Genomic DNA, 20,184 nt, shown 5'->3' with positions numbered 1-20,184 from the left:
GTTGGCATAGATCCCGTTCCCCCGTCTTCATCGGAGGATAAATTGTTGGCGGTCCGCTGGAAGGAATTAGAGCTGGAACTCTGTCGCCAACAGTATCAAGGTCAGCTGCTACAGGTCCGAGCTCTTGAGCTTGAGACGCGGCGTGACGTTCGACTGAAAGAGCTGGAGCTCGAGATAAAGACCGCTCAAGCTCCACGTCCCTCTCCGGAGGCAAAGGAAAATATTATTCCGGGGCCAGTGAGTGCATCCTCTCCTCTCCCTGCAGTGTCGCGAACTGCACTGGTAAGTTCCTCTGAATTCGATATTAGTAAACAAATCTCGTTAGTTCCGTCGTTCAGAGAGAGTGAAGTTGACACGTACTTCACTGTTTTTGAACGCATCGCGACCACATTACAGTGGCCTAGAAATATTTGGCCTTTGCTTTTGCAGTGCAAACTGTTAGGAAAAGCACAGGAGGTGTGCTCCGCTCTAACATTAGAACAAAGTTTGGATTATGATGCGATTTGGTGCAATGCTAGTAAAGTCATGACTTTTGAACAGTTAAAAGGGTTAATCTTGGTTGAGGAGTTTAAAAATTGTATTTCTGAGAAGATTGTGGTCTATTTGAATGAACAGAAAGTTTCCTCTCTGGCTGATGCTGCTGTTTTTGCAGATGAGTTTGTACTCGCACACAAAATAAATTTTTTTTTTTTTACTCATGCGAAAGTGGAGTCCCGAGAAAGTAAAACATGATTGGAGTTCTGTATTTCAAGTTGTCGTTCCGCAACCATACCGTGGGTACATATTGAGTTTAGCCCATGACCACGAACTTTCAGGACACCTAGGTGTTAGGAAGACCTATCATAACCTCTTGAAACACTTCTTTTGGCCAGGAATGAAATCCTCTGTCACAGTATTGTCGTTCATGTCATTCTTGCCAAATTTCAGGAAAGCCTAATCGGGTTGTGTCTCCAGCACCTTTAAAGCCCGTTCCCGTGTTAAATGAGCCATTTGAAAAGCTTGTGATAGACTGTGTAGGACCTTTGCCTAAGACTAAGTCAGGACAGGTGTATTTGTTGACTATGATGTGCTCTGCTACCAGATTTCCCGAAGCCATCCCATTACGCTCTCTGAAGTCTCCTAACATTGTGAAAGCCCTCGTGAAATTTTGCACCACTTTTGGTCTACCAAAAGTTATTCAATCTGACCAAGGAACAAATTTTACTTCACGCCTGTTTCATAAGGTAATGAAAGAACTGAACATTACCCATGCTGTGTCTAGTGCTTATCATCCTCAGTCTCAGGGTGTTATAGAACGTTTCCACCAAACCTTAAAGACTATGATTCGTACTTATTGTGTAGAACACAAGAAGGATTGGGATGAGCAGTTACCACTTTTTAGGTTAATTTATGTTAAACTATTTTAATATTGAACAAATTAATAAAAAAATAATATTTTCTTAGTGTTTTTAAACCTGTACCTGTAATGACAACTCCCAATATTTATAATTTTTGGCAGACAACTTTATTTAAATTGCTGTATGTAGTTTAATATTCTTGACATAAATGTTCTCAATATGACAGTATGTAAATTTTTGAAAATTGTAACCTTTGTTGGAAAAGTAAATAAATAATTTAATTGTTTGATTGTTATATGTAACACTGTGAACATTGTATAATACTATAAACAATAAAAACGTACAGTATGTCTGCTCTTTGAAAGTAAAACACATACTCAAGCACAGGATTCAGAAAAAAAATATTTAGTGTTGTTTTAGGTGAACAATATCTATATGTATTGCCTGTAAAGTCCATTTATAGCCTTTACACAGCAGCATGTCTCTTTACATGTTTAAAAACCAGCTAGTTTCAAGAAGCTGACGTCACGTCTTGTCGTCACGTGGGTCACCCGCAGTGTAAGACGCTCAAAGCTCAAGACGTTCGGATAGACGTTCGGTCATTCGGACGTTTGATTTTGGCACGGAGTGCGCGCCATAGTCCACACTCCAAATGGCCACGCAAGCGCAGACACTGACAAGATACGCGATACAGAACGAGACCAAATGCGATATCAGTACGTGGATCCACACAGTAAACAATACAAGCGTTTCCTAGCAACGACAACTGCACTAAACACTAATGAGACAAGTAAATACACTTACGAACTGCTTTTAACTTCCGCTGATAAAGACTGCTTCTCTCAAAGAGTATTTCTTTACACTGTTTTCTGCTGGGCTTGAACACACTTTCCTTATTTTTTCCACAACAAATGGCCAAGCAAGCGCAGACACTGACAAGATACGCGATACAGAACGAGACCAAATGCGATATCCCGTTTATGTACTTTTTTATGTTTTTATGTACTTGTAGTCAATAAAGTAGTTCAGTCAATACTTTAATATTCTGTGATTCGATTGGTTCATTTGCAACAGGTACATCATGGGACGTGTAAAGGACGTTAAGAACTCTGTATTCTTTGCATTTTTTTTTTTATATTTCTGTCCTTACAATCAAACTGTGTTGTTGTGATTTCATATAACTCACACAAGAACTTCCCAGAGTAGCCTACTCTGCGCACCGTAGCCACAGTTGCCAAGTCCGCTTATTATACGCGACTATGGGCTTCTTTTTTTTGTAAAGTTGCGTGAAAAAATCCCGGGTCGCGGGTTGCTGTTTTTTGGGCTTATTTAAAAAAAATATGGTTGCTTGTTAGGAAAATCTGACAAGCAACTTCGTTTCTTTACATTTATGTTCGCCGTATTCTCTCCAATGCATTGATTGACACTATGTCTGCTCACAGTTAAAGGCCAATTAGTGCAATAATATAAGTGCTGTAGCGTAATTCATCAAATATTCTGCTCATCATGTTCAAAAAGGAGTGTGACGCTGTAATCCAAGTGATGATAGTAGACGTAATAGGGGAGTGGGATAACTTTCTTAGGTCAAGGTAATTTTAAATTTTTTTACAATGTTTTTGTAATGTATTATCACGGGCTGTAATAAAAAACAAGTAGGCTTATAGTAATACATACATACAGTACATACATTTGGTTTGAATATATTTTATTAGGCTATAAATATGTGACTGTAACAGCTCCCCTTTGAAGCTCTTGTGTTCTTTTCCTTTTCCATCTCTCTAATCCTGCTCACAGGTGATTGGAGATGAGTATTGTTTCCACTTTGATTTTTGTCAAATAACTTCTGTTTTTGCTTTTTAGATAAAAGAGTAGTTTCAGTTTAATATGTTACAGGCTCATTTATTGGTAATAAATAATTGATGATAAATAATATTGATAATAAATCATCAAAAAATATTGGGCTTGTTTTTGAAGCTTTGGTTGCTTATTTGTCTCGCTAGAGTTGGCAACAGTGCCCGTAGCACAGGGTTGCCAGGTTTTCACAACAAAACCCGCCCAATTGCTACTCAAAACTAGCCCAATGGCGTTTCGAGGGGGATCCCCCTGGTAAAAATCGCATTCCGGTGGGGTAAAATACACATATTTGGTGGGGTTCCCCTGGTAAAATTCTCATTTTAGGGGCTAAATATCACGTTATTGAGGTCGCTTAAACCCGCGGCGTTGAAGTAGCCAAATTCCGAGGGAAAACCGCGGACTTTGCAACACTGCCGGGTGATGGTGCTCCTGTCACGAATTGCACCCTCCCCACCACACCTTCGAGAGTAGGCCGACAGTAATGCCGCTTGGACAATGGGGTAAAAGTCTCCTGCGTAATTCGCCCTAGTAGTTGGCCGGAGTGGGCACCGACGACGCTCGGGAGCATATTTAAACCTATGACGATAGGAACATCATTCGATCTCTTGGATTTAAAGGACACGCGCGCGCGGCGGCGAAGTCCACACCGCAAGTTTACATGAAGTGTCCCATTTGGGACAGGGTCGAACGGTTCATATTTCACCAGCTGATTCTCAAAACTTGAATTTTTAAAATTCTCTGTGATTATCAAAACTGCATTATCCTAGATGTTTTCAACAACAAAATGAACACAGCCTGTGCGCTTGCGTGTTTCCTTTTGCTTTCGGTTTGTGTTTTTGCAGGTATGATTACACCGTATACTTGATAAGAAGCATGTTTTAATTTGTTTAGAATGTTTATTCATATTAGAGCATTGCGCAGTTCCATTGAAACTGAAACCACTAATTTTACGTTGCTAGCGCCAGGTAAACTACGGGTGCTTCTCATTTCTTATTTTTGCATCCTCGTTTCCTTTCCTCGCGTCTTAGCTCCACTCCAAAGACAATGAGGACAGAGGAATCGATCTGTATGTTGGGATAGGCTATCTTTGATCACTCGAGCCTCACTTCAAAGCGTCATCAGCCGCGCTCAAGGGATCTGCCCTTGTGTTGTAGAGATTTGGTTAAGCAAATTCATAATATTTATAAAGGAAGATGCCCTGCCGCAATATGTGAGATTTATGGTTTATTTAAACGGCAAATGTAACATAAATGTAAATTATTGTAACATATTTGAAGGGGGAGGATAATTTTTTGTGTAACAGGTCTTTCAACGAAGACTTCCGCATTATATACCTGTTGCCAAGGGACTTTTACATACATTCTAAATCATAAACATCTTAAAGATATTTTCTAAACGTCTATTTGACATCTGATAGGAAATGTCCTATAGACATAGTGCAGATGAGCAAACACTCTAAAAAAAAAAAAAAAAGTCTTGCAGATGTAAATGGGAATAGAAATTTACATGAAATTTACATTTTCATGTAAATCGATGTCTCCATGATGTACCTGTTCTATCAGGGTTGTATGCACTGACACTAGAACCTCCCACTGATGAATTACTAATTAACAGATGTTTTGTCTGTTGTTTCAGGTTCTCACACTTTGATGGGGCTTGCAATTTACATTAGAGGAGAAAGAGCATTTAGTGCTTCAATTATGTTGGATGACATCACTGTAGGATATTATAATTCAGAAACAAATATCTATGTTGCAAGAGGAAATACTTCAAATGAAGATGATCTCATAGATCCAAATATCCTCAGGGCTGTAAGTGAAAATGTGCTTGTTCATTTTATAGAAAGATCACATCGCCTGAGACCTGTCAACGACACAGAAAGTAAGTTCAGTTGGCTATAGTGATTTGGCTCAGATATTGCATGAGTAGTTTCTATCACTGCATGACTGTGTTTGATGTTTATGAATGAAAGATATGTAAATACATGAAGATACATGAAAATGATGTTAAGTAAAAAAGGGTTTGGTTTTGTAACAAATACATTGTTTACAATATATGTGTAAAAATAATTCAGCTGTGATTCACACTCGAAATTAACTATTTATGGTTATATTATTTTGCACATGGAGAAAAAAAACATTTTTGCTCGCAGGTTTTCTTCAGTGTGATTCAATCCAATATCTCCACCCACTACAGGTGCATCTCAATAAATTAGAATGTCGTGGAAAAGTTCATTTATGAGATAGTGAATTGGTGGGATTTTGTTAAATGTGAGCCAAAATCATTCCAATTAAAAGAACCAAAGACTTAAACTACTTCGGTCTGTGTGCATTGAATTTATTTAATACACTAGTTTCACAATTTGAGTTGAATTACTGAAATAAATGAACTTTTCCACGACATTCTAATTTATTGAGATGCACCTGTATTTAAATCCGTGTTCGCAAACTCAATTCCTGGAGGGCCACAGCTCTGCACAGTTTAGCTCCAACCCTAATCAAACACACCTGATCCAGCTAATCAAGGTGTTTAGGATTACTAGAAACTTCCAAGCAGGTGTGATTTGGAGCTGGTTGGAGCTAAACTCCAGAGATGTTGCCCTCCAGGAATTGAGTTTGAGACCACCGATTAAACAATTAATTCTATTTTGACATCTATGAACAGGATTGACTAACATACTAAACAGAAACACATCGATTATTCTGCGGATTATTCTGCTGTGGTGACACCTGATGGGAGCTAGCTGAAAGAGAGAAAGAGAGAGTTTATTGCAAGACTTTTCAAAGGGCTCCTGATGCCAAATGTGTTGAAATATCGCTGTCTTTATTTCCAAACAGGTCATGTAGTTCATCAGGTGATGGGTTTTTGTGAACAGAGTGACAATAACCTTGGACAAATGATCAGCAAAACCGCTTATCGAGGCTCTACATTTGATGAGCTGCATATTTTTGCTGGCAAATTCACATATCAGGTATTTTCAAATTACACTGAACCAGAAACAAAACGCAATCTTGAACTGTCCAAGTCACGTCTTGAGAAGTTATATTACCCAGCCTGCATAAAAATGCTGAAGAATTACCTTAAAAAGAGAGAAACTCAACTAAACAGAAAAGGTATAATGCTATCTACAATCAATAGCCATAATTTTTTTCATTTATAGGTAATATTCCCTTATTACTCATTTTTCTCTGCCTTTCTTTTCTTTTGCAGTGAAACCGCAATTCAGACTCATTCAGAAAGCAAACTCAGATTCTGGAGGGATTCGTTTGAGTTGTTTGGCAACGGGATTTTATCCTCGTCACATCAACCTGACCCTGTTCAGAGATGGGCAGCCTGTAGCTGATCATGAGATCACTGGAGGAGATCTGCTGCCCAATGCCTTTGACCTCGCATTATTGAAAGCTCACATAATTTGAACTCTTAACCTTATCAGTGATTTACTGATGAACTGTGAGCCATTTAACTCTTAGATGTTTTGCTATTGAATAGCAAATTATTAGTTGTATATTATAAAGAACAGGAATAAAAAGAAAAGCTGAAGGTAATTTTTTTTACAATGATATCTTTCAAGACATTTTAACATTTTAGTTATTTTAGCTACTTTAGAGCATTAAAGATTAGTGTTTAAACTTTACTATTGTACTGTTTCAACCGTACCTGACATGGGTACAATTGGAACAAAAGTACTTCTTGTCATTCAAAATGAACTGTGGAAAATACTATGTATTGGTATTATTGATCAGTATTTATTTAGCAGGCAATTAAAATAAATTTCACACGAAAAAATTACAAGTTTTTAATTGTTAGTTTTTGTGTGGTACTACTGACTAAAAACTTCCAGCTTTATTTGGTAGTTACAATAAAATTCACATAATGAGCTGTAGCTTGTCTTTAAGATTAAACATTAAATCGCAAGCATCTGAAGAAAATGTGGAAACATTATGTGAATGTCATGCCACAAAATAACATGATTGGAGAAATAGGCTCTTTAAACAACAAACAGTTATTCTGACAAACCGCCTAAAGGGTTTTCTTTTTCAAAGAGTAACTACACTTTTTTTTTTCCTACTTTTGCTCAGGTCCTCCAAAAGGTAGAATTTCAAAAGAATTCTATAAAATCAATTTTTGCAAACTTAAATTTGTTAGGTCTTAAAATTTGCTTAGATATATCTTCTCAACCAAATTCTCTCCTTCTACAAGTTTTAAGTGTAATTTGCATGCTGAGTTGTTGATCAATAGCTAAATAGAACAACAATGTGCTTTCAGCTGCTAAATTATCATTGTAAGTCTGAAAAGCAAATGCATACAAACCGAAATGTAAATCAAAACAAAATGATAAGTTTAGATTTTTATAAGTTAAGAGTCTTTAACTGTCTTTTCAGTGTTGACTGTTTAAAGCATGTGCTGTGTGTTTTTGTTTTTTCCTTTGAAATTTGTCAATTATTCAGTAATTAAAAATACATCTTATGAAATGTTATGATTGTTTTTAAATATGAAACTAAAACCTCCAGTAAGTGGTGGCAAAGCTATCTTAATGAATGACTCACGGAATCATTTAATTCGTTCAAAAGGACTGATTCATTCAGGAATGAAGCGATTTTCTGAATGTAGGCTAATTGAATCATTCGCTCAGCCGATTCCTTCAAAACGTGGATTCATTCAGGGACCAAACAGCACTGTGTTGCTCACAGACACGCAACTCTTCTGCTGTGGATTTATTAGGAAGTTTATTCGCATTTAGTGCAAATAGGAATATATACTATTTACATTAAGTGATATTTACACTAATAGATCTAGTTACACTAAGTGCAAATAACCATAGATTCTATTTAGCCTACACTATGCAAAAATAGTAGTATTTTCTTTGCATTAAGTGTAATAGTAATTAGATGCTATTTATGCTTAGTGCAAATGGTTGCAGATATATTTGCACCTCAGTACTAGTAGGTCTACATTATAAAACAGTATGCAATAACATATTGAGTGTAAATTATGTTTATTAAAATTATTAAATGGATGCCACCTTATTTCCACTTTTCGAATATTTCCTTCATTTTTATTGAAAACAAATGCCTTTCAGATCTGATATGATGGGGAAAAGGGAGAAAAACGGGAAAAGAACGAGTTTGGCAAAAGGCGGATTCGAACTTTCGTCGATCGCATCAGATCTATTACTACTTCTTTCTTACTACCTACACCATGCTGTTATTTGATAGGCATCTTTTGTAATGATGTCTATCCCAACTAGATATTGGTGGGTGAAGTTACTGTAAATAGCCTCTGTCAACAATGGCAGATTTTTATTAGTAAATTTAATGTGTCTGGCTTCCGGTGTCGTCTGCTTTCAGTTATTTTTAGCTGTACAAAACGGCTCGTTTTGCTGCGTGATATTGCAAACTGTTGTATCTTACCATATTATTTTAATTTATTATCTTAATTATGAACACACTTGTAGTGCAAACGGTTTTACCGTTTACTGCACTTTGCTATTCTTCTCATTATTTCCTTCAGATAGTTGCCTCATTGGCAAAAAATTCCAAACATTGTACATTATTATTATTAAATTAAATTAATGACATTAAAATTCAAAGTAATCACTTTGGTAATCTAAAATACATAGTTACATAAATGTAACTATAACGAATTTACTCATATTTTGTATATTAAATAGCCTACATAACAACGTTACATGTATTTCGTTACTCCCCAACCCTGTGCATTTGCCTAGCTAACTATGTTTCAGCTGCTTGCCTCTTGTGTAACAAATTCATGTTGTTCACTCAAGCTAATGTATATTTTTAGAAGAAGATTAAAGTCATTATTATACGGTGACACTGTCTGGAATATTTAATTCTGAACTGAAAGTTTAAGTCTGACCATCACAACCCTAAACCTAATTACAGTAATGCAAATACAGTAATTGTGTGTTATATACAGCTACAGGAAACCAACAATAAATAATTTTTTCTACCTATTAGATTGTGTTTTATTAAAGTCTACACCTACCCCAACCATAAACCTATCCTTACAGTAATGCAGATATATTAAATAATGTTATTCAGCGTGAGAAAAAGGACACAATAGTGATGTGCGCATGCGCAGTAAACCCTGGTAGGACAATCTGACGGGTAGGATAAAATGTCAGGACACCGGCACTACATTCATGTCTGTCCTATCATACCATCTTTTTTCATACAAATGCAACTGGCCCCATCTTGTGTATCCGTTATCATGTGTTGTAAAATTATCTCAGAGGTCTTCAGTGTTTTCTTACATATAGGTTAGCCAGCACAGTTATTATTTAGCTTAGAAATCATCTTGTTGAGGATGTTCAGTTTTTTGGGGGATTGTTCAAAAATGAAAGTGAAAGTCACAAACTCATGTAGGGTTACTTTTGAAAACAAAGCAAAGTTGTTATTAATTTACACTAGAGTCCATACAAAATAATAGCTACATATGGAACTCTAGATGTTTTTTTTTTAACCCCAAGTTTAAACATAATCCTTTGAAGGCAGAGAGAAGTCATTTCCTGGATTTAGCATCACACTAATGTTGGATGATATGGCAGTAGGACACTATAATTAGAGACAAAGAGATACATTTCTAGAGATAATACTACAAATGAAGATGAGATTGTTTCTTACATCTGTTATGCAATGAGGCATGATTTTCAGCCTTTACATATGGGAAGATTATAGTCATGTGGAAAAAAATATACAGAAAGTATGTTCAGTTGGTTAAAATATGGCATGTTGAGATTGACAGAGCATGGTCATGTTATGGGGCCATGACACAGGTTATGTTTTTTTCTGATCTGACAAGTCATCGACTTTATCAGGTGAAGAGTCACTGTGAGCTGCGGGACAATGATAAGCCTGGTCAAATGATCTCTAAGTTTCTTTTTAGCAGCTCCACTACAGATGAAATGCATTTTAATGACAAGTTTATATATGAGAGCCCAAAAGAAATGGCAACTCTATCTCTTGAGCTGTTCAAGTGGCGTCATGAGACAATAAACATCCTGCATAGCAACTTTCAGGAATTACCTTAAAAAGAGACCAACTCAAGTGAATAAGAAAGGTTGTTCTCCAGCATGTTCTCCCCCAAAATTTACATTTGAGCCACTGAGCTCATATAGGTAAGATAGATCTTTTTATTCCCAGTGAAAAGCTCATCCAGAAAGCCACCTCAAGACTCCTCAGACCTGGTTCTGGTGTTGGTGTTTTGGGGCTGCTGTTATTATATGGAGAAAGTGGCATGTAGGTAAGACAAGAGCTGAAATGAATTAAAATGGTCTAATGAAAAAATCAAACAGTTCTTTTTGTCTCATCGTCTCTTCAAAATCTAAAATTTGACATTTGCAGATTTATTGTTTATCTTCACATAATTTAGTTTGGTTTTTGTTTTGCTGACTTACAAATCATTAACTGCAATTTGAAATTATTCTAACTTCCCATAATTTCACTTTTTTTTTTTGTTTGTTTTACTTATGAACTTTTAGTTTGCATTCTCCCTCTTCTCTTTGTTTTCTTCCTGTTAATCTGTTCCCTTGGTTACTCATGATTTTCACCCATTTCTTGTTTAGATCCTCATTTAATTTGTGTATTTATAGCCCTCAGTTTCAGCTGTTATTTCTGTTCTTGTGTGTATGGTGTGGTTTTTAGTCCTGATCGTGTTTCATAGTTCTCTTCTATGACTTATTTTGGTTTTGTTAAATAAATGCTTTTAGATCCTTGCCTTAACTCTCTTCCAACAACATTTACTTACTTAGGAATGAAATATTTCAGCTATACCTATTACACGGAAAATAAAACAACAACTGAAGTATTTAGGTCATAGATGTGCACAAACCTGATTTTCCAGCTAGGTGAATATAATGTGTGAGAATTATACACCATACATGCTCAACAATATGGAAAGAATTTTGTTACTGTTTGTGCTCTTACTACCAACAATTGCTTCAAAGGGTAAGTACTCTTGAAAATGTAAATGTTTTATTGTGTTTTACATGTCTTTATATGTGCAAAGTAGTAATTTAACAAATAACTACACAATACTTTCACTTTCAGATTTTACCCCTGCTATTTGTTTGTATTTTACAATGTTGCATTTGGAATATATGGGATTTTTTTTTTTGTCACATTGATAGTACGAGTACCAAATGCGAGTCACCAGACCAAACCACTAAAAGTATTTCTACTCAACATTATACATAACATAGTGAGGTCAATATTATTTATTATTTTTGTTATGCAAGGCAGACTTTCCCAACAGCTTATGAAAAATGTCTATTTCTCTGTATAGTTTACTGAATCTCTTATTACTGTGCACTTCATTGTTGAGTTCTGTTGATTGTTTTAGTTGTTGTTTCTCACAGGTTGTCACTCATTACGGTTGCTTGCAACTTATATTAAAGGGCAGTCACCCTTTCCTGAATTTGGTATCACATATATGTTGGATGACATCATAATTGGATACTATGATTCAGATACAAAGTTCTACACCATGAGAGGAAATAAAACTGTAGAGGATGATGATTTGAATGAAAATTATCACAAGGAAATAAGTGAAGATTTATACAGGTTTATAAAATATAGACTGGAGAGTGGACTTCATAATCATACAAACAGTAAGTTTTGCATTCTACAGTGAGGATTTTATGTGCAGTTTGTCTGGCGACAAATATTTCTGTAAGAGTGGATAATGATATGATTATGTCCTCACAATAACTTTTTTTTCATATTCAGTGTGTTAACAATGGTTACAAGTAATAAACATTACAGTATTACATACTGTGAAGGAAAAACTTTTCTTTTTTGGCCTGTGACCTGGCTGAACACTCACTTTCCTCCTCGCTTACAGATCTTGAGGTTCATCAGAAACTGGTTCATTGTGAAATGTTGGACAACATCGAGTCAGGACAAATTACTGTTAAAGGTGCTACAGGAGGATCCACCATAGTCGAGTTTAATTTTCTTAATAGGAAGACAACCTTTGGTTCTTCCTTCAATACGGAGAAAGTCAACGCATTTCGACAATTTCTCCAATCTCGTTACGAACCATTTTACTACTTATTTTGCATGAAAACTCTGAAGGCTAAGCTTAAAGGGGTCATATGATGCTGCTAAAAAGAACATTATTTTGTGTATTTGGTGTAATGAAATGTGTTTATGCGGTTTAAGGTTCAAAAAACACATTATTTTGTGTACTTATAGCTTTGTTAAGTTCAACTGACCGGTGCTTTTTTTCATTACAGGGATTGTAATTGCTCAGACGAGTCAGATTTAACCATGGTGTAATGTATCAGACAAGTATGTTTTACAATGCAATTTGACATCTGATTGTTGGCATCAAAAACAAAAAATATTGACATTTTACACAAAGAGCAACACCTCCATTATAATATATCATTAAGTCACTGTATGCTACATGCCACATGTGCATACTAAAATGTACGTGTCAGTGATTATGTTTTTCAGGAATCTGAATGGCACATCAGGTAGAAATTTTAACAAATTTATAAAAAATTCACATCCAAATAAAAAGTTTCAAAAGATTGCCAATTAATGATCAATTGAAAGGACAGCCTCTAATTTTGACCTGTGTGTTTATAATGTGTTTGCAACCTTAAACAACCTGACATAACTGATAATTTTCCACACCTTGTTACTTGACTCGTACACTCCATGTTGCTTTACATAACAGCATTTTTATGATCTATGGATGGGTTTTCACTAGCCTGAGAACAAGATGAACAATTTATTTACTCTTCTGTATGTGTTTTCAGTTCCAACATCTGTTTTAACATGTATGATTTCATAGGATTTACCTGCGAAACCGGTGCAGCAAAACATGCTTTATATTATAATTCATATACACACTGAATGTTTCTTAGATTCTAATCTGTAATTGCTATAAACGTGGAATTCTTGATAGGCAAAGTAAACATTGTACAACACGTAGACTACACTGTATATGTTATTAAACGATGCTGAAAACTAACCAAGTTTTTAATTAATTAGTGTAGGCAACATGAATAACTAATAGCTATGCTGGCATTAACTGTTTTCTATTTTAATGTACTGTTGTTGATGATTTTGTTGTTAAGTCTTACTGATGTTGTCTTGTGACGTAAGGAGACATTTATTTCTCTATTTTAAATCATCAGTTTGTTTCATGTACCAAGTCTTGAAGTCTTTGTCTGAAGGTGTAAGATATTTCTTGAGAGTACTGATAGTAACAAACAATATACATGATATGAAGCAAATAATATTGAACCATCTAAAACTATGTAAATAATAAGGGGACAATTTTCATGACTTCTTTGCGTTACTTAATAAAATGTGCATGTATTTATTAAATTTATGACATGGCAATCTGTCAGTTTAACTTCCATGAAGACATTTATTCTTCTTCTTCTTCTTCTTATTATTATCTTTGAATATACCATACTTGTTATTTATAAGCAGTTGTCAATTGTTTGATCTTTTTAAATTAATTAATTTTACTATAAACAAATGTAAAAGATGAAATGTTTCTCACAGGTTCTCATTCTTTGTGGGTGCTTGCAACTTACATTAAAGGGGATACACCATTGTAGGATACAATTCGGAAACTTGGAGTTACTTTCCAAGAGGAAATACTAATGAAGATACATTTAACACAAGTGACAGCCGCAGTATTTGTGGAAATATCAAAGAGTGAAAACCATACAGAAAGTATAGGTTCATTGGCTAAAACATACTTTGCTTTGAGACAGATATGTTGTGAATAGATTAAATGTTGTAGTTTGACTTTGTGTAGCTTATGAATGAAGAAGTACAGACTTAAAATCATCTCAAGTTTCTTTTATAAAAGATATTCAGTATGTTATAAAAAGTAACATTATTATAGTTTTTACTGTAAATTGAATTAAAATGTATTGGTTTCTGATGAGACAGTTCCTTACACTGCATACAGTTTCCTATACTCTGCTAATATTTATTATTAGACATTACAGGCATTTCAATATGAGACCAAACTTTGGACTGCTTTCACATCTCACACTTTCCCCTGCTGTCAGGAGGCCCAAAAATGTATCAGGAAATTGGTCTTTGTCTGCGGGACAACAATAAACCTGGACAAATGATTGCCAAGACTGCTTTTGACGACTCCACAACAGAAGAAGTGGGATGTTTTGGTGGCAAGTTTACATATAAGGGTCCCTTAAAATACTCGGATGAGAACACAAATCCTTATCTTCAGCTGTTTATGTGGTATCATGAGATGTTATGCTTTCCACGCTGCATAAAAACTCTCAAGACTTTTCTTAAAAGCAGATCTCAAATAATGAGGAAAGGTAAGTCTAAAATATGCTTTTCCCTAATTTCTTTTCTATATAGATTTGAGCCAAAGTTAAATATAATCTACAGTAGGATATTAATATATTTTATACTTCATGCTTTAAAAGTGATATATATTCCATATTTATTTTAATTCAGAAATTAAACACAGGTTCTGGAAATTCATGTTTGAGTTGCCTGGCAAAAGGATTTTGCCCTAGTCACATCAACCTGACCCTGTTCAGAGATGGGCAGCCTGTAGCTGATCATGAGATCACTGGAGGAGATCTGCTGCCCAATGCTGACGGGACGTACCAGATGAGGAAGAGTCTGGAGATCAGTGCTGCAGACAAACACACATACACCTGCTCTGTCACACACCTCAGTCTGGACATTGAGTTGGGTAATGATTTTTCCCCCCTCAGCCCTAATGGTTTTGGCATTAGTGTTGGTGTTTGGGATGGGAGCTGCTATAATTATATGTAAGAAAAGACATACAGGTAGTAGAAAACATTACATTTACAAAAACAAACTTAACGAGCCTCACAGGCTTAGAGTAAAGGAAAGATACTCTTAATTTTGTTTGACCTATTTTTATACTCACAGCTAAAAGTGAATATTCTTCTGCTTCCTGTGAGTGAATTCACTAAAAAGGAACATTTCCAACTTTACTGTGAATAGAAAACATTACATATGACAATTGTCACAAAGGTCTAATATGTTGTACTAAATTAAGAATGTAATTACCAGTGTTGGGGAAAGTTACTTTTAAAAGTAATGCATTGGAGAAGGTTCAACACTTCAGCAATAAAAAAAAACAATGAAGCACAATTGTTAGTTTATCTTGAGTCATTTTTGCTTATTAGTATGGTTGAACTAGATCATCAAATGTCAGCAGCAAAGACATTGGTTAATAAAATGGGATTAGATACATTTGTGTTATTTAACATATTTAATTATTGCAGGTTTGCGTCATATTCTGAGTTTGCATTTCACTGTTTTAATTCATTTGGATGAATACTAAATCTGTTTTTTTTTGCGTGGGATGAATTAATGCACATTCACATTTAGTCTAGAACTACAGTAACATCATGTTCACACAACACCTCTCTACTTCCAATTTCTCCCAACATGGGGACAGGAGACTTGTCAGTCAATAAATGGGAAAACAAAGTAACTGGCGTTACTTTTTTGAAAAAGTAACTCAGATATTTTCTTGTAAATTAAAAAAGTAATGTGTTACTTTACTAGTTACTTGAAAAAAGTAATCTGATTACGTAACTCGCGTACCCCCAATACTGGTAAATTACAGGAATATGCTTTTTCATTTTTGTGTTTTCTGCTCACTCATTAATTTCATTTTCAGCCTCTGAAGAACATGTTGACACAGAATCATGAAGAGTATTGAAACTACACAAATAAATAGAGTAACATTTTATAATATTAAGAAATAAACTTAGATTTGCTTGACTTAAAAAATACAATGAAATGACTATAAGAATGTTTGGTAACTGCCAAACAGTTACCAAAAGAAGAAGAAGAAGAAGTAAAACAATAATAAACATATATACAAATAATTTTTTTTTTTAATTCTTTATTAAATATTAAATCTTTATTAAACTGCTGCTGGTTTTTCAGTAGAGTGCACAGAACATTTTGAAATATTAAGTAACATCTTATTATAATAATCAAATCCAAGAAATTTAAGCTTAGTTTTAACAGGAAAGCTTGTAATGAGCTAGTATATTTGTACACTTAAGCCGGGTTTAATATATGAATTTCATTGTTTTGTCTGTACCCAAGGTCATTATTTAATTAAGTCAAATTTATTAGTTTTATTTTTTAAGAAAGTTTGAACTATGCTCTCATGATTAAACTTATGAGAGAAAATGGAGAAAATGCAAATAATTTGTAAATTTTCAAAGCATTTATTTACAAAAAGTCAATAAATAAGAAATATATACAAATGTATTCAATTAAAAAATATATGTTATCTGATAAATAATTACAAATAATTAATGCAACAAACAAATAAAGCCTTTAGATGAAGTTTTCACGCAGTGATCATCTGATTTTAGCATAAGGTGGCCTCATCTCCTATCCTCTTGTGTTCTTCGTTGGAAAAACTGATGGCTGTTTGTAGCATCATGTGTTGTTGTGCAGGGAAACTGTTAAAAGATAAAATTGTAATTAAATCACTGTGCAACAAACAAATACAACTCTTATAGTTATTAAATGAAAATTCAGTATCTAGCAAATAATGAAAAGCCTCCTTACCATATAGGATTGTGCATCTCTGAAGTGTGAAGTAGCAGGAAAGTTGTTTTCCATCTGTTGTGCTGAATCACTGAAGGTCATGAATGCTGGACGATACTGGACATTGTCTTGCACAAGTCCCTGTGGCTCATCCAGACACCAAGTTTCTGAAGGCAGACCATTCTGAAACCTATCTGAAGTATCTTGTGAGTAGCATCTTGGTGTTGTTTCATGGTTGGAGGTCTCCTCAGACTGTTCCAGCTGAGCAGAAAGAAACGAGATGTAGCTAATAGTGAGGCGAAGGGTCTCGATCTTGGTCAAGGTTTGTCCAGGAGGAGCCACAGAAGGAGGTAAGTAGGTTCGGAGATGACTGAGAGCCTTGGTTAGATCCCTCATCCTGAGCTTCTCTCTTTCACTGGCCGTCTGACGCTTCGTTCCAGGGTATTTGGACCTGGAATGTCTCTTTCCATCAGCAGGTAGAACTAATCTGGGTTTTTTAGCTGGTACGCAGTCGATCCCAGCGGCCTCTGGCTGTCTTCCAGCTCCCCAACAGCTCACAGGAGGAGAAAAACATCCAGAATCAATAGAGGAACTTGGAGAAAAGCTGCCACAGGCACTGAAATACCCAGCATCAATGGTGGTAGATGATCGCTCATATTCAAACTGGCATTTAGCTCCCTGGAGCATATAAGGAGAAAAGTTCAACTCCATGGTTGTGATCTTTCCAAAGCAGAGGAGATGTTTCCGTCTCGTTCTCTGGTACCTGAGTGAATACTACAGAGCTGGAGGCAGCAGCCCAATATATCCTGGATGAAGAGGTGTGATGTTGCACCTCCAGAAGGCGCTTAAGAATTTCAAAGCGGCAGAGAGACATCACACCAGGGGCAGGGGGTCTCTGGGAAAACTCACATCACTTCAAGCACAGGTGGGAGGTGGCGACCGCAGCGGTAAAATAACATTCACTGGTACAGGACAAGGTCAAGATAGATTTAGATTTAAAGTCTGGAGATTTTATTTATGGAAATAAATTTGATGTGCTTGTGTTGGAACTGTGCACTTCTGTTTTGAGTTCAGTACTACTTACCACATAAATAGAAAATCAGTCAATTTCCATTTCAGTCAGATCAGTCAAAAATTGTTTTAATCAACAATGCAAAGCAAGTCAATCAAAACTGGGCTATGCAATTTTATTTTACACAGGTCTTGATGTATTTTATTGCTTTTCTGCTGTTTAAGAATTAAAACTACATTTAACTGGTTAGAAATGTATTATTCATTTACTTATTCAGAAATGTATTTATTTAGGATTTTTATTTTATTTTATGTATTTATGTTTATTTTTCTATTTATCTATTTATTATGCATTAGAAATGCTTTTATGTATGTATTATTTTCATTTATTACAATTATTCATTAATTTATTAGAAATGCATTTATTAATACATTCATTCTTTTTATTTATTAATATTTTTTGATTCTCCCTAACATATAGTATTGTGTATCTGAAGTACGAGGTAGAAGGAAAGTTCTTTTGAATCACAGAAAGCCATGAATGTTGGACAGTATATATTTTTAATTAATTTATTAAAAGTGCATTTATTTATGCATTCATGTTTTTATTTTTTAAAATTACTTTGGGATTTATTCAAAATGTTAAAAAATTTAAATGTCTTACTTTCTGCTTTTTATTAAATGCTTGCTCTCTCAGAGTAACGCCTCTTTTTGTGAAGTGTGTGTAATGTGTCAGTTGTTCACAGGTTTTTGTTTAGACAACTGACTTTTACCATTTATGGCCTCATAGGAACTCAGGAAGACAGTTATTTTTAATACGGCAAATTATAAAAGTTTAAAAGAGTTTAAAAGATTTTTAACAGTTTTGTTCAACAGTTTTACGTGCAAAATGTGCAAATGACGATAATAAAACAAAATGTTGTACTTTTGTTTGATTCATGTACATTTCGTTTTCTTCTCTGAGGTGTAAGGCCTGGGCTTGTGGATTACGGCTTCAGTGTGAGTATAGCTCTGAGGAAATGGTTCCCAGACCACAACGTGTCACTTTTTGCTCCTTCCTGCCCGGTGCTGACCTGAAATAATTCGATTTAGACTGGTCCCAGACAACACACACATTTCAGACAAGATCAGAAGAACTGACTTCTGTGACTTTGCTGATGAAATAAAGGATGAGAGAGTTCTAAACTCTGAATATGATGCCAAAAGCCATCGAATGGGATTCCAAATATACAACTGACACAAAGGTCATGATTTCTGCATTTAACACGGCCTACTAGGTTAAAGAATACAGCAAACTCGCACAATACAAAACCAAACAACAAACAAAAACATAAAAAAACACAAAGTGTGCGCTTAACTCATTAAACATGTCACTGGTCACTGTTAATTCACTGAAATGTGGATTTAGAGTCTCCGACCTCCCTGCAAATGAGTTCACTTCTTTCTTTTCAAAGCGTTCTTAGTTTTTCCGAAAGCATCAAAGGTTGATTAGCACATTAATGTGAAGTGTTTTTCTTGTCCTGCTCGGTTAAATGTTGATTTGAGGTAAACAACTAAATTGTCTAAATCCTTTCCTCCCAGTGCTTTGTAAACTGCATATTGAGCTCCACATTAGCATATCAGTCACAGGGTCAAGGGTATCTAAAGCAGAGTCCTAGTTCTAATTAGCTCAGTATCTAACACCTCGGCACGGTCCTGAAACGCATGCAGCAGGCCGACCCCTCACGCATTAGAGGATTGTGAAGATAAGGATGCATGAAGTTCAGGCTTTTGAAGGGATCATCCACCCCAGACTTTGTGGTGCGAGATGCTCTTTTTTGTTGACCTGTAGTTCATTAAGAAAGAGCTTCTATTTGCACAGGCCTGATTAGTACTTGGATGATGGTAAGGCCTTTGTGCCCTGGCACAGCTTGAATGGGTCGTGGAATACCATGTTATGTCTTTTGTTTTATTTATAGAGTTTATAATATTGAATTTAGCTACAGGGAAACCCTGCAATCTGTATTTTTTTTAGATAAAACAATAGATAATATAAATATAATATATTCACAAACTAAAAATAAATAATAATAATGATATGTTTTTCTTCTTCTTTTCTCCTTATTATTATTATTATTATTATTATTATATGAATATTTATTCAATTATAATAATATTTTATTTTAAAAAATTTGAACATTTATACAAGTGGACTGATTTGAGTTTTTCAGTGGTCAAAATCAGGGGCCAAATATATCAATGCAATTTACATTTAATTATGTAAATGAGACATTAAACATGCTGAAATTGAACAAATATTTATTTAGCATTTTCTAAAAAGTAAAATTTGCTAAAACAATTAAAATAGATGAAAGCAAGGCGGAACAACCATATTTGTTGATAAGAGTATTCAAATATACATATAT

At 35.0% G+C, this 20,184-nt stretch overlaps 2 protein-coding genes across 2 annotated transcripts; one reads left to right on the top strand and one right to left on the bottom strand.

The window, feature by feature from the left end:
* The first annotated feature begins 3,667 nt into the window (after nt 1-3,667).
* LOC107720506 (antigen-presenting glycoprotein CD1d-like) lies at nt 3,668-6,607 on the top strand. Its single transcript, XM_016528233.1, has 4 exons — nt 3,668-4,033; nt 4,827-5,072; nt 6,029-6,304; nt 6,402-6,607. The coding sequence occupies exons 1-4, from the start codon at nt 3,976-3,978 to the stop codon at nt 6,605-6,607; spliced, it is 786 nt and encodes a 261-aa protein (XP_016383719.1). The 5' UTR covers nt 3,668-3,975.
* A 9,995-nt stretch (nt 6,608-16,602) lies between these two features.
* On the bottom strand, nt 16,603-17,479 carry LOC107720505 (uncharacterized). The gene is made up of 2 exons (XM_016528231.1): nt 16,790-17,479; nt 16,603-16,680 (listed from the first exon to the last, which is right to left on the bottom strand). Exons 1-2 carry the CDS (start codon nt 17,477-17,479, stop codon nt 16,603-16,605), a joined length of 768 nt encoding a protein of 255 aa, XP_016383717.1.
* Nucleotides 17,480-20,184: the final 2,705 nt, after the last annotated feature.

This window comes from Sinocyclocheilus rhinocerous, unplaced genomic scaffold (genome assembly GCF_001515625.1).
Source record: "Sinocyclocheilus rhinocerous isolate Xijiao unplaced genomic scaffold, SAMN03320098_v1.1 scaffold3040, whole genome shotgun sequence".
Taxonomy (NCBI): Eukaryota; Metazoa; Chordata; class Actinopteri; order Cypriniformes; family Cyprinidae; genus Sinocyclocheilus; species Sinocyclocheilus rhinocerous.
The sequence above is the reverse complement of the archived record's forward strand: the minus strand, read 5'-3'. Positions and strand labels throughout refer to the sequence as shown.

Excerpts from the sequence above, each read along its gene's own strand:
- LOC107720506 (XM_016528233.1), top strand. The coding sequence starts at position 3,976 with ATGAACACAGCCTGTGCGCTTGCGTGTTTCCTTTTGCTTTCGGTTTGT. Across the intron at positions 4,034-4,826 it reads TTCGGTTTGTGTTTTTGCAG|GTTCTCACACTTTGATGGGG; the intron begins GTATGATTACAC and ends CTGTTGTTTCAG. Across the intron at positions 6,305-6,401 it reads AACTCAACTAAACAGAAAAG|TGAAACCGCAATTCAGACTC; the intron begins GTATAATGCTAT and ends TTTCTTTTGCAG.
- LOC107720505 (XM_016528231.1), bottom strand. The coding sequence starts at position 17,479 with ATGGAGTTGAACTTTTCTCCTTATATGCTCCAGGGAGCTAAATGCCAG. Across the intron at positions 16,681-16,789 it reads GAGATGCACAATCCTATATG|TTTCCCTGCACAACAACACA; the intron begins GTAAGGAGGCTT and ends ATCTTTTAACAG.